We start from the raw sequence: 23829 nt of genomic DNA, 5'->3' as shown, positions 1-23829 counted from the left end.
GGAGATGCTGAATTTTGTGGCATTCATGGTTCAAGATGTCAATGACGGGTCATGGCGCGGGCAGTGATGATCACTACGAGCCAACATACCCAGATCAACCCGATCAGGAAATCGATCCTCTACAACCCCAAGATGTCCACAGCAACACGGAGGGGTTGCACGAACCGTGAGTGCGACAGGATATCGTGAAATGAGTCTTTGCTTATGATGTGAATAATGTTATAGTATTTCCTTCAAACCAAAACCAAAGCGACAGTCCCAATCACGATTTAGTCTTTCGAACCTCTTCTCGAACACCGCCGGCGGGTCGAATCTAGGGCTTGGCATAGGGCGAGCGCCAGATGGAGAGAATGGAGATGCAACATCACCCTCGGAGCCTCATGGGCCAATTGGGCCGAATGGCAATTCAAACGCTACTAAGGATGGAACTCCTCTAGATTGGTATGTGGAGGGCCCCGGCCGACGTGTCGGATACGATGACTTTACCGCAATCGACTGGATCTATGAGTATACCAAAGAACGTCAAAGAAAACGATTGCTCTATTCGAGTGGACAAGGCTTCATGGGGCATGCTCGTCGAATGCTAGAGGCCAGTAATATTTGGTTCGTTCTAATTGCCACAGGTGTTGCAGTTGGAATTATCGCTGCTTGTATTGATATCGCTACCAATTGGCTTGGGGATCTGAAAACTGGGTACTGCAAAAGTGGTAACGGGGGTGGGAAATTCTATTTAAATAAGAACTTTTGCTGCTGGGGTCTAGACGGTATGAAATCCATATTTCTCGTGCAGTCTTTTTCCACTGCTAATAGCCATGACAACAGATCATACAAAATGTCAAGATTGGACGCCCTGGGGGTATGCCCTAGGTTCCTCCTCCATTGGTGGCCGATTCGCTATTGAATACATGTTCTACATCGTCTTCTCTGTAAGATCCCCAATACCGAGATGTCTCATTTACCGTTTTATTCCATTCTAATGATCTCCAGGTGATATTTGCGTTAGCAGCGTGTGTCCTTGTGCGCAAGTTCGCCATATACGCACGTCATAGCGGAATTCCAGAAATTAAGACTGTCCTTGGAGGGACAGTCATTCGGCATTTCATGGGACCTTGGACGCTGGCCATTAAATCCCTTGGCTTGGTATGTCATATTCAACCGTATGTGCTCTACTCATATCACTAACAATTTCAACAGTGTCTCGCAGTCGCATCTGGTCTGTGGCTGGGCAAAGAAGGCCCACTGGTACATGTTGCATGCTGCTGTGCCAATATAATGATGAAGCCATTCAGTAGTTTGAATGGCAATGAAGGTGTGTAGATCCCCACAGCCACAAGTCTTCATTCTCATACTAACAAAATCAGCACGGAAACGTGAGGTACTTTCCGCCGCCGCCGCCGCAGGTATATCTGTCGCCTTCGGCGCTCCTATCGGGGGTGTGCTCTTCAGTTTGGAGGTAAGAGTCCCCCAAAACAATGAACACGTGAATGGCATGCTGATTTTACAAGCAACTATCATACTACTTTCCAGATAAGACAATGTGGCAAAGTTTTGTCTGCGCCATGGTCGCTGCTGTGACTTTACAAATGATCAACCCATTTCGCACCGGGAAGATTGTTCTCTATCAAGTCACCTATACACGAGGGTGGCACCGTTTTGAGATCATCCCATTTATCATCCTTGGTATTGTTGGTGGTCTTTTTGGAGCCTTCCTCATCCGTGTGAACACAAAGATCGCCCAGTGGCGGCGATCTCGGGGCTGGTCACGACCCTTCTTGGAGGTCGCTATTGTGGCCCTTTTAACAGCTTTGATCAACTTTCCAAATCACTTTATGAGAGCTCAAAACTCCGAACTTGTTCAAGCATTGTTTTCGGAATGCAGCAGTGATACGTTTGATCGTTTTGGTCTCTGTGTGTCAGGACCTGCATCTCTAGGTGTTGTTGCTATGCTACTAGTAGGTGCCGCATTGGCATTTCTCCTGGCATCTTTAACATTCGGTCTTGATATTCCGGCTGGTATCATCCTGCCTTCAGTTGCCATCGGGGCCCTATACGGGCGGGCTTTGGGCATGTTGGTCCGAATGTGGCAGGAAGCCTACCCAAAAGCCTTCCTCTTCGCCAAGTGTGAGCCCGATATTCCGTGTGTAACGCCCGGTCTTTACGCAATCATTGGTGCGGCATCTGCACTCGGTGGTGCGACGCGAATGACTTTGTCAATTGTTGTCATCATGTTCGAGTTGACTGGCGCCCTAACATATGTCATTCCTATCATGATTGCCGTGATGTTGTCGAAATGGTGTGGTGATATTTTCGGCAAGCGCGGTATTTACGAATCATGGATTCACCTTAACGAGTATCCCTTCCTTGATCACCGAGACGATACCAATCCGCCAGATGTTTCTGCTCACCGAGTCATGACCACGGCAGATGATGTCTCCGTAATTACTGCCACTGGACATACTATCGGCTCGCTCCTCAGCCTCGTTTCTAATACTAGCTATCGTGGATTCCCTGTTATAACTGAAACTTCGACGCCCATTCTTTTGGGTTATATCACTCGAAATGAGCTGTCTTATGCATTGAACTCGACCTCCCCTACGAATCGCAACCTTTCTAGCGAGACTCAGGTTATCTTTGTCCATCAGCCTTTCGCAGATCCTGTCGATACACTAGATCTTCGACCTTGGATGGATCAAACTCCAATCACACTCAATAGCAACATCAGCTTTTTAATCGTGTTGCGCATGTTCCAACGGCTCGGCTTACGCTACGTGTTGTTTGCCAACAAGGGAATCTTGCAAGGTCTTTTGACCAAGAAAGATGTCTGGGCCGTCCTTAATGGTGTCGAATTCCGCAGGCAAGAGGCTCTTCGAGATGACAATCTCCATCACGATGCTCATGGGGCCGAAGAGGTCGGCCTACTACAGTCTGATGGGAGGAGCAGTCTCGGCAGTTCTCTGAGAAGAGATTCTTTTTAAGATATGGTCTGTAAAGATTTATATTTTGTACATCATAACTGTAATTTTTCTCTGGTGTTCGAGGGGCTTCGCGGAATGCTTTCTATCTTAACGATCTACCTAGACAATGGATATACCCTTCATTTCCTGCTATGACGAACCAGTAAGACTGCAGTATTTGATTCAAGTCATGCATTTGTAAATAGTGATAAACCGGTCGTTTCAATTATAGAATATCCGAATTTTAAGTGTTTTAATTGATTCCTCCATCCTACGTAGATAGATGAAATCTGCATAATTTCCAAAATTCCCTGATCAAGGTCGTGGCAAATGGGCCATTTCTTGCTTCTACCTTAAATTCCGTGCAGCTGCTATTCTGCTGGTGCCTACCGCCCGCCCTCCGCGATGATCCCCGATATCACCAAGTTCGCGAAATGACAACCTCATCATTTTTCTTTTGAAAGTTGCTTTTCCCAAGGGGAACCCAGATTCCAAGATGATGGTCGATCCTTTTGAAGTGCGCATGCGCTTCACAACTCAATTACAACACCTGAGCGCATCAGTTACATCCTCACAAAAAGCCGCCCATTATGCCCTCAAATACCGCGATCTGGATGAGGACCTTCATTCTTGCATTTTAGAACAAATTGAAAGGGTACGCTTGTTCCAATGATACCAATGGATATATAAGTTGTGCTAATCTTACCACTACAGAATAATATGAACACCCGAGCGAATATAATGTCCTTCATCGAACACTTCTGCGAGATGGCCACCAAGGAAGACCACCTTCCCTACGTGAGAATGATGCAGCGCGATATTCTTCGTGTGGTTGATGCGGTCGTTCCTCCCGACGGAACTGGTGCCGCCAATGTCAAGCATGTGCGGCGAGTTCTCGGTAGTCTTCAAACGAAAGAAATTCTTTCCGCCGATACTGTCGCAGAGATCGACGCCGCCCTCAAAGACCGTGACTCACACCACGAACATCTAGATGAACAAGAAGATGGAAATGACGATAGCGCTCAATCCAAGGCTGGAACGCCACACCCCAAATCATCCGTACGTCTCGACAAGCGCCAGATCGAGCAGCGAATTGAGGAAGATCGTGAACGTAACAAACGTCTTCGAGAAAGTATGTGGGCCGTCACTGGTGACGACATTGAGGAGTGTCAGAGGTTCTACGATGAAGTCAGTGACATTGGCGAGGATGATTTTCTTAATGCCAGGGAGGAGGCTGAAGAACGTCGTCTTTGCGGCGAGGCTTTGTTGAGACAAAATGAGCGAGAGTACGCCCCGGCTTCCTGATGAGCCATTTCCCCTATATAGTGCTTGCTGCTTTGCGGTTATGATTATGATGCATTTGGTTTGGTTGGCGTTTCTTGCATGGCACGGCGTGTTTTGCCTTTCGGGTTGTTCAGCATCAGGCTTGGGTGTTTGGATCAAGGACATTTTGAGATACCAACAGTGCGTCCTCCGCAGAAACATCTTGAGAATTCTTATGAGCAATCAATATAGTATATCCTGGCTTTGCCAAATCTAATATCTCTTGTGGAAAGATTACTTAAAGTACAAAAGAGTAATGGACCCAACCCCAGATGTTTGCGCTCTAATGGTTCAATGTTGCATGCTATGGATTGCTTCAAATGTTGAAACATCGCATATAATCGAACAATTTTGAACTTTCTAACAATGCTTGAGTATTCATCTATGTATACTAGGTATCTTGCGATAAATTCGCGCGATTTAATGAAAATGAAGTGAGGTTTCACCAACTTGGAAATACTACTAGTATGTTGGTCAATTCGAAGGTTGAAAAATATGGATCGACTCGGAGGCGATACTACTACTGTAATACTATGTCAAAATATATAGATACCTCCGGGCTACATTTATAGGCGGTGCCAAGCTTTTATTATTTAGTAGGTAGCTTTAATAGATGCATCCTACACCTGATATTCCCAATGAAAGGGTCTAAACTAGAGATAAAGTAATATAAAACTTATCAAACAAATATTTTTTAATTCACCTTTATCTTTGGCTGTTCATTGTAACTAGATGTCCACGGGTGGCGCAAACATCTCCACTTGCTGTTATCCAGTATAGGTCACATGACTTCCTTATCAGCCATGGATCTCGGGAAATCCTAAGGCCGATTAACTATTTTTTTTGTAGTCGCATCCCGCAGCAGCTCGACACAGCAAAGTCTCCCACGTTCGGGCCTGTACTCTTTTTTTATTGGTTTTCACAGTCCCTCTATGTTCTCGAATATAGTCACTGCGGCTAAGGGTCTCTTCACGCGATCGGATTCTCAAGAGAGTTCTACAGATCCTGCTGGCACCTCCGCCGCAATCACATCAGAAATGGCGAACTCCACTCGACAAGGACCTGCTGCGTCTAAAGACACTTCCGAGGCCCCAAAGACGAATGGTGTAAAGAAGCAAGGAAAGCGCAAGGCACCAAGTGATGAACAGCAGACCAAGCGACGAAAGCAAAATAGCCTCAAGGCTGCAGAGAGTGACGGCGAAGAATCCGAATCTCCCAAGATCCCAGCCGCTGGCGAGAAGAAATCCGCAGACTCTGAACCCAAAGCGCACTTTCGATTCGGAAGCGAGGAGCCTGAGACACCAGAGATCCAGCCGGAGGAGATCCCTCAAGCACCCAACCAGGATGAGGAGAGTGACAGCGACAGCGACGATGCGCCAGAGACAATCGACAATTCTGCACAACTCTTGAAGATCAAGGAGCAAGCAAAGAAACAAGAAAAGTTAAAGAAATTGTAAGTATAGATTCCTTATCTGACTCGGGCTTTCCCGCAAGGTCGTTTTCTTACCAACGCCTACACAGAGAGGAACAAGTGAAGAAGGACAAGCGGAGAAGAATAGACGAGCGCCGGAAATTGCAAGCAAAGCCAAAGGCCAAGGAAGCTGCCCCTAGCGACGACCTTTCTGAAAGCACAGCAACTCTTCAGGGCTCGAGCACACAAGACGCAAGCCGAAGTGCTCTCCCCGCATTGCTCCCCGATGACATTTTGAATGCCGAGCCTGTTCTTCGACTTCCCTCTCCACTGGCAGATGATTCATCTGTACGCACCAAGCCAAACAAGTTGCGATTCCTTGACAAGACCGAAAAGGCGCCCAAGGACGTTCGGGCTGGCGATGTTACCATTCGAGTTCTCGATGCACCATCTGTGAAGAAGAATTCCAGGCCCGCCTTGCCTCCCAAAGCTTCAAAGACTGGGCTGAATGTCAAGGATAATTGGCTGAATAGAAAGCGGAGCACTGGGTATGTCAATGGACTGCGAAGGACGGCAGGCGGTCCTTCAGGATTTGTGCGCCGGTGAAATTTGTAAAATTGTCATTGTTTAAATATTCATAGCGACTTCGGGATGTTCATTGACGTTCTGTCAAATATCATGACTCAAGTTAATTAAACTGCAACTTGCCTGGTGCGATTCTCAGTACACTGAGGTTATCACCAGTTCTGCGTAGAAAATGCAGCGAAAAATGTGCATCTCAGTGGAAGATAAAATATTTCGTCCCAGAATTCTTCAAATATATATAAGAATTGGATCAAATTGATTCACGTATAGACTTTTATAGCAATCCAATTCCCTATACCTTCCCGGTTGAGCGGACTTGCCCAACGTCCATGCAGATCGCAACGATTAATAAGGTGGGGACCGCACGTGCGGAGCTCCGTCCTTCGAAGCTTCAACCTTGATTTTTCCAGCGTCTTTCCACCCATTCTCTCCCAAGCGGAGTCGCCTGTTCTTTGGCCATGGCGTCTACTGCAGAAGAAACCCCCTTGTTGCACAACCAGCAAAACCCGGCGTCCCCGCGGGCGAGTCGGACGTCGCGGTCGGTGTCATTTAACCCTCTCACGACAATCAGTACTTATGGCGGCACCTCCGCGGATCCCACCTTTCGCCCTCTACAGGCCAGCTCTCCTCCAGTGCAAAGTGTCAATGCGCAAGGTGGCTCTCCTCGGCCTTCTAGCCAGCCTATGCTGTCGGCATTGAACAGCAAGCTCCGACGACGCAATAGTCATATGGCTCCATTGAGTACGACGCAGAACATCGCCAGCGCCCCGAAGATTGGACCACAACGTACGACCAAGAAGGCCCAGAAATTGAAATTATTACCAGACCCTATTACTGCGGAAGATGAGGAAGAAACTGACGGAGAAAATCCGCGCGATGTCTATTCACAGATCACTCGTATCAAAGAACCGGCCGCGCGAAGCCACGCTGCTCGATTGGGCAAGGCCGACCGTGACCGCATTCCTCGGGTGACTGCATATTGCACTGCCAACTCATATCGCTTGGAAGGAGTCATCAAATTTCTGAAGTCTAGGGCAAAGACTCGCGGGGCCAATCCTAAACTCTATGACGAATGTGTCTATTCCGGCTTCGACTATCAATACGAAGAAAAGCAACAACAAGCCAGATTCCCCAACTCCGGAAACAATGGGCATCATGAAAGGAGAACCAGTGAGCGCAGATATTCGGACAGTGCTGTGGAGGTGGAGGATAACACGAAGTCCCGAAGAGAAGATTTCATGGATTTTCGAGAGGACGCAACTGCTCATACCAGCGACAACACAGAACAAGCAATCGTTACATCACCTGCGGATGAGCAATTCCATATTGATACCACGATCCACAGACCTGAAGTTTTCCTGTTTGACTATGGTACTGTTGTCATATGGGGTATGACGCCTTCACAAGAATCGCGCTTCTTATCCGACATATCAAAATTCGCCTCCTCTATATTGAGCCCGGACGATACTCAGGTTGAGAACTTCAACTTCTACTATGCACGCGAATACCAGGCTAGGATATACAACGATTTCATCTCCCTCCGCGACCCGCGCAACCATATGATCAAGTTGGCAATCTCACATGCTCTCGCTCAATCGGTCAAAACCTCTCTGTTTGAGGACCTTGTTTCGGAAACCATTTCAGATACGGCTCCATTACCCGCTCAGATTGCGCAGACCGGTAGTGTCAACTTGACACGAAAACAAATCAACATGCAGATTGGAGAGTTATTTATCCTGCGAATCAACATCCATCTTCAAGGTTCTGTTCTAGACAGCCCAGAGCTTTTCTGGGCAGAACCCCAGCTGGAGCCTGTGTACCAAGCTGTTCGAAGCTACCTTGAAATGGACCAAAGAGTTAGTCTACTTACTGAACGACTTGATGTCATTGCCGATCTTCTTGCTGTACTGAAGGATCAATTGACACATCGTCATGGTGAATACCTTGAATGGATTGGTACGTCATTCCTCCTCGCTGATCATATTACCCAGGAATCTTGCTAATTAGATCATAGTTATTGTCTTGATCGCCGCAGAGATCCTTGTTGCCGCTATCAATATTGTCGTTGATCTTTACGCCGGCGTGGATTGAGTTCTCATGCTGCATAATTCTCGACAGACACCAGCCCAGATTAACAGAGAGAGCAAGCCAGAATATCGAGTCATTCACCCGACGTCTGATACCTTGAACGTGATACCTTGCATGATACAATCCAAGGCTATGGGAAAAGCAATATTCTTGTGTTTTTAACCATAGTTTATTCACAGCCTGGTAGGATTTCTGCTTACCGTCTTATTTCATTTTTTTTCTTTTTCCGCCGAAGCTCTTCTGAATGCGTGCTCGCTGTACAGAAAGATGAAACCCCGCACATGCTATCTAATCTATTACTGTCTTTTTTACGGGGATCGGAGTTGGCCTGGGTTCGCAAATTTGCAATGGAATGGGGTTCCGGTGCAAGCCATTCCTGGTTTATGTACGGATCATTCTTGTTAATACCTCAAATGTATGGATATCGGTCAACGCCATGATTTCAGTCACGATGGCACTGTCTCAAGATGAACTTTCAGTAGCTGTTTAACTTATCTGTTACCTCGTATTTAGATAGGATTTTAGTTACGAATGAAAACCGTGAAAGTTCCATACAGCTTTTTCTTGTTGTAAATTGCATGCCCTGCCATTAATTGTCTAGATATCATCACCTGGGCTTATTCATAGGGTCTATTAATTGACATGGGAATGTAAGAAGAGACAGACGAAAAAATCGAGATCAGAGAGCCCCGGAGGATGAATCGATTAAGCGGCTGATACCAAAGCTACATATTGGGGCTGTTGACAGGGGAAACAGACCTGACCACCATAAAGTCACTGAAAGGAGAGCAGGGGAGAAAAAAAGAGAGAAAGAGGACATAGATTCTTCCAAGGTTCCAATATACCATCCATTGGATCCATATTACACAACTCCATTCCACCCAAATATCGAAAATACAAAAAAACTGCAAACCTCAAACAAAAAAACACGAAGAGAGAGGGGGATATAATCATTATTCCTCACTCTTGGGTTCTGCCGTATCCATATCCATCGGGGTAGTCCCGGAGTCCGGACCTGCCTCAACAGCATCACCCGCCTGGGCACCCTCAGACTGTCCCTCGCGATTATCCTGACTGCGCGGCGTTTGCTCGCCTTCCTGGGTCTCACCATTGCTACCACCCTGAACACGGAAGGAAGAGGTAAGCTCCTGCTGGTTCGGGGCAGGCGCAAGGCGGGGCAATCCATCCATGTCTGCAGGGTCAGCACCATCATGGCCTTGCTGGTCATCGTCGCCGCCTTCACCATCAGCAGGCAGATTGGATTTGCGAGAGCGTTTAACTCGGAGTGGGCGTTCTTCAGGCTGGTTCGCAAAACTAAGTTAGTGCTATGTTTCGTCAGGGATTGAGCTGTGATGTTTTCGATATTCCGGAAGAGAAATAGATGCGAGTGTAGTGTGGTGTCATGCGGAGAACCTCGGGAAAGTAGAGACCAAACGGATATATAGCTTGTCTAGGCTACTTACTGTTCTTGGCTGCTCGTCGGAGCTTCCCTCTGTCTCGTCCTCGAGATATCCGCCGTTTGCTGTCTGATCTGGTCCGAGACCGTTCAATGAGGTTGCGCTCGACATCATTGCTGCGGCCCGAGCACGGAGTTCGGGGTCTGCGGCGCCGGACTGGGCTTCGTCGCCCATGGCGGTGACTTTTGCGAGGCGTTCTAAGAGCATGCAGGATTCGAGACGCATCTTTTGGATATAATGGAGACCGCGGCGGTTGCGGGTGCGCATAATATCGTTCTCAGCCTCGATTTCGGCGAGTCGTTTCTTCAGCGCAATGCATTTGCGTTTATAGGCGATCTCGACGCTGGGGGGATTGGCGATCCGGATACTTTGTGTTGTCGTTTTCTCCATTGTGAAAATGTGGGAAGGAGGCGCTTGTTAAGTTTTATGATTTTTGCAGCGGGAGTTTTAGGATTCTTTGTAGATCGGTCGGTCCTCTTGGGGCCGGCCTGTGTGAATGAGGTGTATTCGGATGGGTGAAGTGAGGTTGGAGATAATGGGTGGTGAATGAGGTGGGGCAGATTGAGAGACGATAGCTATATCTGTACGAACTCTGGATGCCAGTAGTAAATAATATATGAGACGGTCAATTAGGGTAGGTACTGAATTGAAAGAGACCTTGGTTGTGTTTCAAGGAGCGGATACAGGGAGTCGCGGCGCACTCGACATTCTGCCAGGATAATAAAAGGCGGTGAATAGTATATTGACTATCATGAACATCTACTTAAGCTACTTAATCATCCTTAAGTTAGTGTCCACCAGTGGTGGGCAGGCCCAGGAACACCTTGAATGAGTCATAACTAAATCATAAAATGTTAGTAGAAGTGCTTGTGAGCGCAGGGAAGAGCTGAAAAAAACATACATCAACCATTGGAATCCTGTCAATGTGCCCAGCATCACAATACGGACGGGCAATCCATTCCACAACCCAGAGAATCCAATGTTGCCATAAATCCTAGATACGGCAGTCATGGCACCCTCGCCAGCTACAAGAACCATTAGCCTCCTCAGATGACCTGCAGATACAACAGACAAAAACTTACCTTTCCGATCGGCATTCAACTTGCTCACCATAACATCAGCTGGGTGACTAACAATCGCACAGAATATACCAGCGATATAGCCACCCGCGAAACTGACACCAGTTTGAGTCAACTGGCTATACTCCTCCTTAGGCTTACCCATGGTCTGGTAGATCATCTTGACAGTCTCCTCAAAAGTCGCGAACTTGGTCATGGTGTAAGGGATCTGACGCGCCCAAAGCGGATACAAGCCCTTGTAAAGGCCGGAAAAGCCCTCCTTCGCAACAATGCGACTCCAGCCCTCGCGTAGGTTGTTGGCATATGGTGGTAAGGTGGTCTGCATGCGGACCTTGATGGCCTCCATCGGGCAGAGAGCCATGTCGGCGAAGAACTCAGCCGAAGCACTAGCTCCCAGGAAGACGAGGGTACGATTGCTTTCTGGGAACAACTGATCGCCATAAAGATATTTGAAGTACTCATAGAGACCGTACTTTCCGGCACCCTGCATCGAGTATCCTATGAAGGTCGGCGACCAGCCGAACAACACGCCGCGCAGGCCCTCCTTAGCGAAGATGCTGCGCCATGCCTGTATGTTCGAGGTGTAGATCTTTGGATCGACTTGGCGACGGCACTTGACGAGATCTAAAGGTGTGACTGCGGTGTGGGTGGGCCCTGATAGATTAAACAGTTAAATAGGCTGGAAGTATATCATGCAACTGATTTTACCTACCACAAGCTAGAGACAGGCGAGAAAATTCATTAGTATTTTTTTATTTTCAAAGGAGCTGACAGGGAAGAAACATGGCGCATCATACCGGTGATACCACCCAAAGCGCAGCTGTAGAAGTACTTGGCGGAGTTGGGCTCGATCTTCCCAAAGGGAAGCTTGCGTTCTTGTTGGGCCATTGTCGCGTAAAAAGTGAAGAGAGGAGAGTGGACAGAAACTAAAATTCAAGAAGCTGAAAGATGCACAATTCAAAGATAAGAAATATCCAGACTGAGAGGGGAAAGCTTGGTGGAATGTCGTCAGAGTGCCCAATGCACAGCTTGTTATTCCCCCAGCCCACTGTGCACTGGGGCGACGGGAACGGTTAGACCGGCAAGATGGGTCTTATCAGTACCACCTCGATCGCCGATCATGTACAGAAGCTTTAGGATGATCAGATCACCTGTTCCCCTGGTCTAAAATCTACGTATATGTAAGGTAAATATACGTAGATAATGTACCTGAGGCTTCTACGGAACAATATACATGCGTTTTTAGTAAACCATGTCTAGTCCTACGAAGCTCCCTATGATGAACAAACCATAAACTCACAATCAAGACTATAAGCGCCATGACGTCATGATATCCGGTTGGTGCCGCTTGTATCAAAAGCGGAAAATGTTATTATTCATAATTCTAGTGCATTTTATACATGTTGGACCAAGTTATGTACATAAGATGATTGTGACGCCAAAGCCCACATAAATTTACTTCCCCTCAAAACAACATTTCAGGGCTTGACTCAACAGCACCACCAATATGAGGGGGAGGATCCTGGAAGGAATTTGCATCACTATGCATTCGCTGAGCCTCCCGTGCTAAAATCAAGGCAAGATTGATCCCTTGTGTAGTTCCAATCCGAAATAATACGGTGCGAATGAGATTCACCTGGTGTGGCGTAGGCATACCACATGAAAGAATATACCAGTACGGCCAGATCAATCCGTAACTCTGAGCGGCTCGGACGGGCCTCTCTATCTTGCCCGGTATAGTTGGTCGGCCCATGGTATCCACATCGGCCATGGCAAACGGGATACTACGGCACACATCGGCAGTCATTTCTTTGACGAGTGCTCGCAAACTGGTCTCTTCGGGCGTAGACTTGGTAGTAAGGGGATCGCCTGGTCGCTTTTCTTTCATTATAACGATGGAGAGGGTTCGATTGAGGCTGAGAAGGAGTTGTTGTAACATAACACGTGCAGCACGGTAATAGTTCCAGACCACACAATTCGAAATTCGGTTATATGTGATCAGGGTCTCACCTTGGGCGGAGTAGACTACCAGTGGTAGCCAACGATCGGTCAAGTGAAGCGTCCATTGAGATAATTCGAAATCGCACTCCTGTCCCAACCTAATCCACTTTTTGACAATATCAACGTTAGGTGGACTGGGTGTAGATTGCATAGCTAAGAAAAGCTGACTGAGTTTGGATGTGGCAAGCATAAGTCGCTGGATAGGATCTTCTCTATCCAATTGATCTAGGATCCAATCCACATCAACCCTAGGCTTCTCACCTAGTGCAAGGACTTCGACATACTGCTGCTTATTTAGAACTGATCGTCACGAGAGGGTGAAAGAGGAGTAAATTAGCATACCGTATGCGCATAGGCAAAGTTAAACATGTCGCGACCCTGTCGATTATTGAGCTGGCCTTCGCCCCGAAGTTTCATGAGGAACTCAAAGCCAGCCGTGTGAGAACTATTTAGCCCATTCCGTTCACCGGAGACGTCTTCAAATAATGATAGAAGAACGACAGAGGCAAAAGTTTCATCCTGAAGGGCTTCAGTAGGCGAATCCAACGCACCTCGTAAGGTACTTAAAGCCTTGCCATATCCTCGACGTGCCCTCGTTATAAGTTGAGGGGCTTTTGAAACATTACCAAGAGCCATGAGGGCCGTGGCCTCTATAGCCCACGAGAGACAGGGAGATGTTGCCTTCCCCCGGTTGAGCTGAGTATATAACCCAGGTAAGTAGTCCAAGTGACCCATCCCATCTTCGAACTCAGGATTAATTATGTATTGATCGAAAAAATAGCATACTGCACGCTCTTGCCAGGTCGAATCAGCCATAGAAATCAACGATAACGAAGAACCGCTGCTGCTGCTGCTGCTCGGAATTCCACCATGACGGTCAAAAATTATAGGCGACTGAGAGTCCGGCGTCACACTTTGACTATTAGATGGGGGAGGAATGACTTTTTTTGCTTGGCGCTCAATCTTCCAGGTCTCATTGCGAAAGACCCCATCAGGTCGATAGCCAGGGCAAGGCCGGCCATAGATTCCACAGTTGCGGCATCCAGGGCGTGCCTCATCACACTAGACATTTTCTTAGCAAATAATGAACAAGTTGAGACTTGGAGGGAAAATGTAAACAAGCATCTTAGATCTTAGTCCAAGTGATGCCACATTTACTAGTCTTACCTTGATCTTTCTCTTGCGACACAAGTGGCATCCGGTGCTGGGTTTGCCACCATACACCATTGTTTAATTTTAGCCCTCCGTGCAGGTGTAGTACCTATCAGTGCGGGGAAAACTTGGTGGCGGCGATTTGGTGGGCTCCCGTTCACGCCGTTAACGGTGGGACTTAGTAGGAAGGACACGGCTGATCGGGCCGCATGCACAACCTAAACTTTGTCTAAATCCAGTTGCAGGAGCAGTAGAGAAAACACGGGGACAAACCCGATGTATAATTTGAACCTGCGGTCCCATGAATTAGGAGTGAGACAGCTACTCAGCTCTGATGGGTTTACGGCGTCAGGAGAACGCCCATTAGTCAGCATTTTCCGCTGCATCGGGCCGAACGATGCATGTTCATAGTTCATGTGTATAATGGAGTTGATGAAGTTTGTCATAGAGATGTAGCGAGTTACAGGCGATCATCCAAGCCATAGCTTAATCGAGTATGGAAAAGTTTTCCACCCGGGGAATTATGGATCTTCATGAGGCCTGTGGGTTCTTGTGTTTTGATCCTTATGTACCCTTGCTAGCGCATTGCGGCTCTTTATGGGGCACCGAGGCTCAAGACCCACAAGTTAAATATGCAAAGGCGTTAAGAATCTAGATACTCTAGATTGATAAGACTTGTGCTTTTTTGTGATATTGAATCTTTTGTACTAATTTCATGAGCCCCAGGTTAAAGGCTTATATACCTCTTCCTCGCATGTTCTGCTCATTTTGCATTATAAGTCTCGTCAAATGCGTACCATTGAAGCTGTTTTTGAAAGGACTTGTGACAATCTTGATATGAAAATCACCTCGATCTATAATTTATTTAAGGCAAAAGTGTGCCCTGGGACTCGTTCTTGCGTATTACATATGTTCACTGAGGCTATTATCCTCTAGCTTAGTATTGTATCCATGTGATCAGTAATTTCTACATTCTTTTTGAAAATTTGAGCACAGTTATTTTTAGTTTTGCCTCTTTATTTGCCAGGCTCGGGCCTACAACTCTTGGATATGTTTAGCACTGCTGCTTACGCTGGTGTTCTAGAGGTCTTTGCCGACTAAAATAATACATGATACATGATTCTAACTTCCATAACAAAATGTGGGCTGTACAACCAGTTCTCTTTGACATCGATATTCTCAATCCTGTAGGGTAGTTATTATTGGGTAACAAATCTCGAAGATAAATCTTTTTGTCGGCCTCAAACAGCCATTGTATCGAGTCTTTTCTCAGAGTATACAAATAAAGTTTGAAAGCGCTAGAACATTGAGGATTGTTTCGAAGACTCATTGAGACTTAATAACAATAACTCATAATAACCCCTGAACCTTCCAAATGTCACAGATTCTATGTATGGCCCTAGGAGACAAAGAGACTTGTGAGAGTTCGAGGCTTTTGCTTTACTATCATTGTCTCGCCAGCCACAGTCTAAAATAAAAAACCTTATTGTTCAAGTTCTAAAAATTCACCACAACCAGATACTGCGTGGCATCCACAAGTATATAAAGCTCGAATATCGTCACCTGAAAACATCCATTCGACACAACTTACTCACTCATCAATACTCTAGCTCAAGCATAAGATAAACCGACGCCTGCCTCCCACCCATCCATCCAATCCACAAAAACTACAATTCAACTTCATCTTAAACCTTGCAAGTCATCCAAAGCTGAACAGGCAGAACCCTACTACATACCTATATCCATAACCATTTCAAAATGTCTTACTCCAAAATTCCCAGTATAGCTTACATGATTGGCGAGTCGAAGTGGTTCTTCGCCCAACGAGCAGAACTAGTAACCATTATCCACTCATACAGGACAGAAATCGAAGAAAACACAGAGGACATCCCAAATACATGCATCCTAATCGCAGAGCGCTTGGTAGAAATAAAGGTTGCAATTCTACCTCTCCGACTAATGGCTAGCCTTCAATCAAATGAAAATATTTACAAGGCCGGAGTAATGGAGAAGTGTGGACCAAACAGAATTGACAATATCCTAGAATGCACAAGCGATTTGCAGAAACTGCTTAAAGGTGGAGATGCCTTTCAAGCATGTGAAGTACTGACTATGGTTGCTACGCAAATTGGTAGGTTGAGACTCACAGGTACTAATGATACCGAAGCTGCTACTATGGATGATGTGGCTCTTGAGTTTGATAATATGTATGCGAAGGCTGAATTTTCCAATGTCCATGCTATGTGTTATTTGCAGGGTATTTGGAAAAAGATCGATGAAGGTACTCCTGGTTGCGGTTGTGATTACTGCTCGTCTCTGTAAGGGTAGCAAGCGAGGCTTGGGGCTGGGTGCTTTTATGCGCGAAATTTTGTTCTTTGGTGGTTTCTTTTGCATTGGTTAGCATAAGGTTCTCAGGGTTTTGCCGATGGAGTTTTACTTCTGAAATTTTCTGTGAGTGAATTTCTTGTGCATTGCTTAGCATGTCGTTCTTTTGTTGACGGAGTTTGAATTTATAATATACAAGATTGATGTTTTGATATGACTTTCGAGTTGAATAAACCATGGAGTAGTTCTAGTAAAGACTGGTAATTGGAGAAAAAGTAGGAGAATCAATAAAAACATAGATAATAATATGTCTAAAGATATCTGTAAATACTAGGGACCTTAGAATCCTGAACCTCGAAATTGTATACGATCTCCAGGGCTCCAGGCTAAACCATGATATATTTCACGCACCAACCCGTCCCTGGTCTATTGAGCCTGGATTAATGGCCGCGGATACACCCCGTCGAAGCGTTTGAAACCTGCAAGCACCCATTAAACGCCCGCATGTGTAAGACGGCCCGGTCCTCTTATCTCAAGCCACATCTTCAAATGAACCTGGAAGTGTCTTACAAACAGTCCGAATTGCAATGTTAAGAACGAAGCCATTGCATATAGGCTTGGCTTCAAGTCACTAACGAGTTGAGCTCGTGTCTTAAGCACGACCAAGAAGGATCCATAAAATGCGTCCATATATTTGTGTCTGTGAAAAGATGTTGAATTCGCGAAAAATGAGGAAAACGAATCCCAAGGTATCATTTGGGTCCAACAAATACTCCGAAATGACTCGATCTCATAGCGGGATGATATAAAACTTCAACCAAAAGGTGCATGAATTTGCCCGATTACTTATGTAGCCAGGACTATGAACGAAAACTCGAAAACTCCACAAATGATTTCACAAATGACTTCACCAACATGGAGCTGAACCGACGAAAATCCATATGAAAGGCAACACCAAATATGCGACCGCTTTGTATTTGCTCTTGTCAAAGACAGGAGAGAGCGGCTCAATCTGAGAATTGAGAATGGATGACAAAGAAATGCACGATGGAGGCCAAGGCCCGCGATGCTAGCAGGTAAACGGTAGATATGAAAGGGTGAATAAACAGGGGATATCAGTGATCGTTAGATGGTGGGATATATGCGAATAAAATGATGAATGGATGAAACTAGGAAACTAGGACGGCGCATCGGGCATAACCTGGTCGGCATCACTCATGATAGCGGGGGGAGGGTCTGAGCATAGTGCTCGTGCTCGTCGTGGGTTATAATTTACCCTCCAAACATTCTCCTCCGAGGAGCCGATACCAGGCGTACTCGATGCGCTTTCGATAGCAACGCTATCGTCGTATGATTCTGGTGGTGGGGCAAATGACCAAACCTACAAGGATTAGCACAAAGAAATTTATACCGGGGAGAGACTACATACCTCCATTACTGTTCGGCCAGACCGACTGGCCATGATCACCGCTTTTTCTTCTTCAAAGGCAACTCTCCACACCGCCTCTGCTGGCGATGAGAGCTCTCGTAGTAATTGGCCACTTTGAAGGCTCCACACTTTCACACGCCCATCGCTGCCCCCACTGACAATGCGAGTATTATCAAACTGGAGACTGGTGACACTATTGTCGTGAGCGGCAAGTCGGTGAATGGGCGCCATTTTTGTTAATGACCAGACACGGACTGATCCATCTGAGCCACCCGTAACAAGAGTGTCACCACGCATTTGCAGTTGGCCTACCAAAGAGGTATGACCCTGAAGAATGGCTTGGCAGTTACCGCTGAGTGGGTCCCAGATGCGAACACTGGTGTCCAAACTCCCTGTTGCAATCCGTCGACCGTCAAATGCAATAGCGTAGATCTGGCTGAAATGGCCGGACAAAGTCTTCAGGCACCGGCCTTGAGAAATGCTCCAGATTCGGGCCGTGGTGTCGTAGCTACCCGAAACAACAATATCGCCGTGAATTGCTAGACATCGGACACTAGCTTGATGCCCAACGAGGACATTGCTGCAAGTTCCCGTTTTCAAGTCCCAAATCCGAAGAGTAGTGTCTCTGGAGCCCGAAATGGCGGTATTTCGATCGGACATTTTCAGACACCGGACTGTTGATGTGTGACCTCGTAACAAATGGATTCCGGCACTGTGATAGGTTAGCTTTTTGACATGGAAAGAGTTTTCGAGGTTCTCAATAAGCTTCCGAAAATGGAAACTAGTATCAACTTACCCAGTCGCCATGTTCCAGACTCGCACTTCTCGGTCGCACCCTCCGCTCACCAAAATGTCATCCCATGGAACCATGGCCCAAACTCCCATCACGTGGCCCTGTAAAGTTTTTTGATTGTCTCCATTCGTATCATATACATGGATCTTAGCATTGTCCAAAGCAACAACAATATACTTCGGTGTTAGATGCAAACTTGTAACAACTCCCTGGTCGGGGGTAATATGCCGCTGTGTGCACCGGCCCCCTTTATTCCAAGCGGATTCAACCATATATTTTTGCTTGAACTGCGATCTATATGAGACAGGTCGAGTTCGACGTCTTCTGGAGGGGAAACTGGTGGGCGGCAACCACTCCCCCGACAAAGTGCGGGGAAGCTCGGGTACTCGTTCAACCGGAGGTTCGTTAGAAGCTGATCGAGGTATTTCGGTCGTCATTAGTGTTTCGGGGCTTGAGTCGACTGATCGAGGTGTGGCTGGTTCCATGCTGTCATCTTCCATAATCCGTCGCACGGAGTATGCATGCTTCTCGCAAAGGTTCTTCCAGGTGATATCGTCGTTGAGTAACTCGCGCCATCGTATTGAGACTTGGGATGCTCTCGCTAGGGTCTTTGGATCGTCGATAAAAGAGAGCACCTGGAACGGGGGGTTGGGTCAGTCGTCAATATTCAATATTTCGGTTGTGTTGTCCACCTCACACCTTCACACCGTAAGATGTGACGAAGGACAAGAGGGGACACCATCCAAGATAACAAAACAAGTAACCAAAGACATACTCTCAGACATAATTCATTTGGGAAGACCGAGAACGGGTCCTTGCGCAGGCGAGGCCCGACATAGCTCGAGACAAAGCTTAGCTGTTGGCTGTCGCAAACATCTAATATACCCTCCAGGAGCTTTTGTTTCCGAGCATTCGATAAGGTACTAAAGTGAATACGTAGATTCAACAGAAACGCACTTTCCTCCTCATCAGACGAAAGCCATTCTGGAGGACGCTGGTGGGGGGTGGGACTCGGCGCGGGTGTTGGTGGAGAAGCGGGTGCTGAGGGGAGGAGGTTTGCGGGTATCGGAGTGTTGTTTTTATTGCTTGTACTGAGCGACCGACCGGGAATACTGGTGAAGCTAGATACGGAGTGGCGATTTGATTGGGAATGTGAGTCTAGTTGGTCGAGCACGGTCGAATCGGTCGAATCGGCCATTTCCAAGGCCTGAGACTCCATCGCGAATAAACCCCCGGTACTCATTGACGCAAAACTCTCCGTTCTCATTCTCTTTCACAAAAATATCGGCGACACCAAGGCGGTTGTAGGCATATAGAGAAATTCGAGAATTAAGAAGGGGGGGGGGGGGGGATATAGTGGGAGATTGGGGTTGGAGAATGGCGATAGTGATGACCGAGGGAAAGGGAGAAGAAAACCACCGGACGATCCGATCAAGTGAGGTGTGGTGGGACCCTGGGAGGATAATATAATCTGGTCTTGTTCAACTCCTCTTTTTTCTGTTCTTCCAGCCCCCTTGTTCTTATGTCCTTCACAATGGGAACAAAAAGCGACCCCAAGAAGGTATAAAAAAAAAGTTCAATCCATAAAAAAAAGATACCGATGAATGAGGAAGAGAGGAACATTCCAAGCGGAGATGTCGTGACCGTCTTGCCTCTGACAAAGCCGCCAAGCTCTCTGGTCTCCCCCGTGTTCTCCGTGATCCGTTCTCCACTCAGCGAATAGAATACTGCTTCGGACATGCTCCACTTAAGGCTGAGACAAGTTTACGAGTGGCCGCTTGCCTCTAGATCCAATTTGATCCAGCTGTTAGCAGTCGAATGCAGAAGGCAAGCGCTTCAAGTGGATTGCGATCGAGGGGGCCTAAACCTAGGCCAATGCTAATCGGCACAGAGCCGCCGGAGCGAAACATGAAAGAAAAAAAAGTTTCTTTCTATTCAAAAGTGATCCGAGAGTCTGGCTGAACAGACTTCCCCGAACTATACGGATCGCCCGAGTCCTTGGATAATGTGTTCGGCTCGCAGTCGGTCGACCATGGAACCACCTGGACAAACAGATGATTCAACGTGACGAGACTGACGACACTTTTCATCACCCGACATGGCAATATGATGATTGAAATATGAGCATCGTCTAACCCGCCCGTGAGCAGGATTGGGAGGGCGATCTCCACCCTTTATATAGGATACATGATTAACGTCACGCTACGTCGATGTGATCGTGAGCAAACATGCAATAATGACCCGGTCAACAATCAAGCTACAGGGAATGAGGGAATGGTTCTATTCGCACAGATTCGGTATTCTCCAGTCCAATACGAGGTGATCTCCTACAAAAACATGTCAAGCAAGGGGGGTATATGCCTCCGATATCCATCCCGGGGTGTTTTAAAAAAGAAAAGCGAACTGAAAAAAATTACTTGAACGGAAAACAAAAATGAAACTAGTGCAGATGATGGGGTAAAAAAGGCAAGAGAAGAAAGAAAAAAAAGAAGGCACCGTCATAACATCTCGCTATCTAATCCCGGAGATGATATACAACGCTGAAAACGGGAGCAAGAACAAGGGACACAATAGGCCTATGTTTAATGGGCATGGCCGATCTGCAGGAACAGCGGTAATATCATACCTACCACAGATGCAATCAAGTCTCTCATCGACTTGTCTGATCCATCCGACGAGTCGCGGGAGTCCCCATACCCATTCACCGGTGTTTCCCGTACATTGGAGCCAGGTCCGTTCTCTTGCATGGTATGCATTGCCACATACCTGTAGTTCGCCATAGTTAGCATGCAAGGCAAAACATAAACACAACCCCTTTCAAATAGAAGTAAAACAATAGAAAAATAGAAAAACTCACAAGAAGGTGCCACCGGAGAAAAGCAATAGCATTCCAGTCCGCCATTGAGAGCCAGCCTCGTCGCCACTGGATGATCCCACCATATGTGCAAAGAGGAAAGTAGCAAGTGCACCAACAGGGGCCGCCAAGCTAAAAACCAAGAGATGCGCCCGAGCCGTCCGACTCGACAAGCCCTGCTTCAACAGGATCGAAGTTAAGCCAAAAGATGCAGGCGCTTTATGTACCATAATAGCCAAGAATATGATAAAGCTCAGCCCAGTATCGCTGCTCGAAGCTCCCAACGCGATACCATCGGCCGCAGCATGAATCACCAGACCGGTAGTTGTAGCAAAGCTGTGCCCAGGTCGCGAGCTTGAATGGCCGGCATTCAAGAGCCCGCCATCACGAGAAGGTGAAGAGTTGCGTCTCAACCCCGACCCAAGATTATCAAGAGAGATGTGGTAGGGAATTCGTTCGCTCTTTGCTGGCGATGCGAATTCTGGCAGTTTATCAACCAGGTACATCAGAATAAAGCCACTGACCAGTGCGATTCCGATCCATGCATGCGGGGAGCTTTCCTCCTCCGCTTCTTCTTTGCTCGAGGACTCACTCGAGTCTTCCTTTCGAGAACGAAGCTCAGACTCCTTATTAGAAGGTTGATCTATCTGATGAACTGGCGCTGAAGCCTCATCATCCAACATTAAAGATGGGACAGCCGTGGTTGTCTGTACAGAGGCATCATTATCGGTGTCGAATATAGATCGTGCCGCAACGGGAAGCCCCTGCAGCTGCCAGTCGGCCTTAGCTGATCGGGTGCTCAGGCTCTTCCGGCCTGCATTACTAGAGCTGTAGAGTGTTTCGACACCCTCTGGTATAATAACAATCAATGAAGTCCCCACTAGAACTCCCATACCAATCGAGGAAATTAACCGAAGTTGGGAGGGGGAGAGGGTAAAAGCGAGAGGTAATGATCCGACAACGAAAGATCTAAAGCAAAAGCGCATCATCAGTATCGACCAAAATTCATGGTATTTCTTTCATTTCTTTCAGTTTGTTGCTGAGAAGAACTTACGTGACGGCCATCACAATGCTCAGAGCGAGCAGAGTGAAGAGTCCCTCCATGGTGGCCTCTTGTCGCAAGAGCTTGGCACTGGTGCTCGGGCTTTACAAACCGTCAACCATGATTTCCAAAGGGTTATGTGGCTCTAAAGAAGTGATCCCGACTGTGCGCTGGGGATCAGAGGGAAAGAAAGGGGAGAATGAAGGAGTTGGCGAGGGAGAGATGATGCTAGGTCGACACTTTGACGGACCCACGCATTCTAGTCAGGTACCGGTCTCGGATCAAACCATCTCCGTCGCGGCTATTTTTGTTTCGAGTCGTTATATGAACCGAGCCGCTTTCTTGCTTATCTCACACCAGTTGACACATTCTTATTTTTTTAAAAATTGATAATTACTTTTGATTAAGATATTAGAAGATACGAAATATGCAATTCTATGTTTTTACTTGGCTATATGGCTGTTCAAGCGGCCAGTTGGCTCTTGAATCTGTTGTCCGACCTAAATTAAGGGACTATACATGCTCCACTAAAAGTGGGACAATAATCTGGCATGAGGTCGGCGAGTATACACGGTTTACCTGCGCTCAACTGAGGTTATTTTTTTTATTTCAAAGAAGATAATACTGATGTAATTTCGCGAGGCTAAAAGACCTTTGCCTTAATCTATCTTCCCACCTAAAAATTCCTTTTAAAACGTTGGTGGTCAATGTCGGGTATTCTCGGGCATCTTTAGTAAACCCAGATGCACTACGTATTATGTAGAGGGTATTATAAAAACACTACAAACATCAATTGATTGATAACATGGATGCGTGGTCAAATTCGCATTCTTCACTTTTCCCCCTCTTGTCCACTATAGTTCAAGAGACAACCGTTGCTAGAGGGTGAAAGACATCCTTATGAAAGGCATGGAGAGAGAGGAAGCAAGCCCATGCCAGAGGCTGAGGTCTCTTATATAGAAAGACCCCAGATCATCAATGATGTGGACTCACATGATCGACCAGGGCACCTATAAATTGATGACCGTAGGACATACCTTACTCTGTCAACTCCAGGTCACTTGGCCATACAACCGGGAAGCCCAATTCATGTCTACGAGCTAGTGTTTGCTTTTTCCACTTCCAGAATGTGGGAAGGCGCTCTATAGGTCCCACATTACCGAAACTCTCCTGCGGGTCAATAAAGCGTAGCTGAGCCAATCTACTCGCGAGATCGATTTCAGTCGCCCCCTCTGGAGAAGAAATATTGATGGTTCCAACTTTTTCATAGTCTTTCCATGAGATGCATAGTGGTAGCCCATGGATAGAAGAGCCTCGATCTCAAACAAGTGATATT

At 46.8% G+C, this 23829-nt stretch overlaps 10 protein-coding genes across 10 annotated transcripts; 5 read left to right on the top strand and 5 right to left on the bottom strand.

Annotated features, from left to right (window-relative positions):
• Positions 1-35: 35 nt before the first annotated feature.
• Positions 36-2975, top strand: N7478_006597 (chloride channel protein; the record flags this gene model as incomplete). The annotated part of the gene is made up of 7 exons (XM_056922811.1): positions 36-166; positions 226-764; positions 823-926; positions 988-1140; positions 1195-1309; positions 1362-1453; positions 1506-2975. The coding sequence occupies 7 exons, from the start codon at positions 36-38 to the stop codon at positions 2973-2975; spliced, it is 2604 nt and encodes an 867-aa protein (XP_056780848.1).
• A 475-nt stretch (positions 2976-3450) lies between these two features.
• Positions 3451-4259, top strand: N7478_006596 (CTD kinase subunit gamma; the record flags this gene model as incomplete). The annotated part of the gene is made up of 2 exons (XM_056922810.1): positions 3451-3609; positions 3669-4259. 2 exons carry the CDS (start codon positions 3451-3453, stop codon positions 4257-4259), a joined length of 750 nt encoding a protein of 249 aa, XP_056780847.1.
• Positions 4260-5209: 950 nt separating this feature from the next.
• On the top strand, positions 5210-6294 carry N7478_006595 (uncharacterized protein; the record flags this gene model as incomplete). The annotated part of the gene is made up of 2 exons (XM_056922809.1): positions 5210-5730; positions 5799-6294. 2 exons carry the CDS (start codon positions 5210-5212, stop codon positions 6292-6294), a joined length of 1017 nt encoding a protein of 338 aa, XP_056780846.1.
• A 437-nt stretch (positions 6295-6731) lies between these two features.
• On the top strand, positions 6732-8364 carry N7478_006594 (YagE family protein; the record flags this gene model as incomplete). The annotated part of the gene is made up of 2 exons (XM_056922808.1): positions 6732-8229; positions 8288-8364. The coding sequence occupies 2 exons, from the start codon at positions 6732-6734 to the stop codon at positions 8362-8364; spliced, it is 1575 nt and encodes a 524-aa protein (XP_056780845.1).
• A 950-nt stretch (positions 8365-9314) lies between these two features.
• N7478_006593 (uncharacterized protein) lies at positions 9315-10208 on the bottom strand (the record flags this gene model as incomplete). Its single annotated transcript, XM_056922807.1, has 2 exons — positions 9315-9662; positions 9825-10208. 2 exons carry the CDS (start codon positions 10206-10208, stop codon positions 9315-9317), a joined length of 732 nt encoding a protein of 243 aa, XP_056780844.1.
• A 397-nt stretch (positions 10209-10605) lies between these two features.
• Positions 10606-11785, bottom strand: N7478_006592 (putative mitochondrial phosphate transporter Pic2; the record flags this gene model as incomplete). Its single annotated transcript, XM_056922806.1, has 4 exons — positions 10606-10657; positions 10720-10843; positions 10901-11551; positions 11695-11785. The coding sequence occupies 4 exons, from the start codon at positions 11783-11785 to the stop codon at positions 10606-10608; spliced, it is 918 nt and encodes a 305-aa protein (XP_056780843.1).
• Positions 11786-12362: 577 nt separating this feature from the next.
• On the bottom strand, positions 12363-14125 carry N7478_006591 (putative C6 transcription factor; the record flags this gene model as incomplete). Its single annotated transcript, XM_056922805.1, has 3 exons — positions 12363-13181; positions 13241-13960; positions 14066-14125. The coding sequence occupies 3 exons, from the start codon at positions 14123-14125 to the stop codon at positions 12363-12365; spliced, it is 1599 nt and encodes a 532-aa protein (XP_056780842.1).
• Positions 14126-15808: 1683 nt separating this feature from the next.
• N7478_006590 (uncharacterized protein) lies at positions 15809-16451 on the top strand (the record flags this gene model as incomplete). Its single annotated transcript, XM_056922804.1, has 2 exons — positions 15809-16257; positions 16307-16451. 2 exons carry the CDS (start codon positions 15809-15811, stop codon positions 16449-16451), a joined length of 594 nt encoding a protein of 197 aa, XP_056780841.1.
• A 1101-nt stretch (positions 16452-17552) lies between these two features.
• N7478_006589 (F-box/WD repeat-containing protein) lies at positions 17553-19816 on the bottom strand (the record flags this gene model as incomplete). The annotated part of the gene is made up of 4 exons (XM_056922803.1): positions 17553-17756; positions 17805-18516; positions 18601-19232; positions 19373-19816. 4 exons carry the CDS (start codon positions 19814-19816, stop codon positions 17553-17555), a joined length of 1992 nt encoding a protein of 663 aa, XP_056780840.1.
• A 1363-nt stretch (positions 19817-21179) lies between these two features.
• N7478_006588 (Mn(2+) transporter ATX2) lies at positions 21180-22555 on the bottom strand (the record flags this gene model as incomplete). The annotated part of the gene is made up of 3 exons (XM_056922802.1): positions 21180-21363; positions 21455-22420; positions 22506-22555. The coding sequence occupies 3 exons, from the start codon at positions 22553-22555 to the stop codon at positions 21180-21182; spliced, it is 1200 nt and encodes a 399-aa protein (XP_056780839.1).
• Positions 22556-23829: the final 1274 nt, after the last annotated feature.

This window comes from Penicillium angulare (assembly GCF_028827245.1).
Source record: "Penicillium angulare strain IBT 27051 chromosome Unknown utg000004l_segment0_segment0, whole genome shotgun sequence".
Taxonomy (NCBI): domain Eukaryota; kingdom Fungi; phylum Ascomycota; class Eurotiomycetes; order Eurotiales; family Aspergillaceae; genus Penicillium; species Penicillium angulare.
This window is presented reverse-complemented; position numbering and strand designations above follow the sequence as displayed.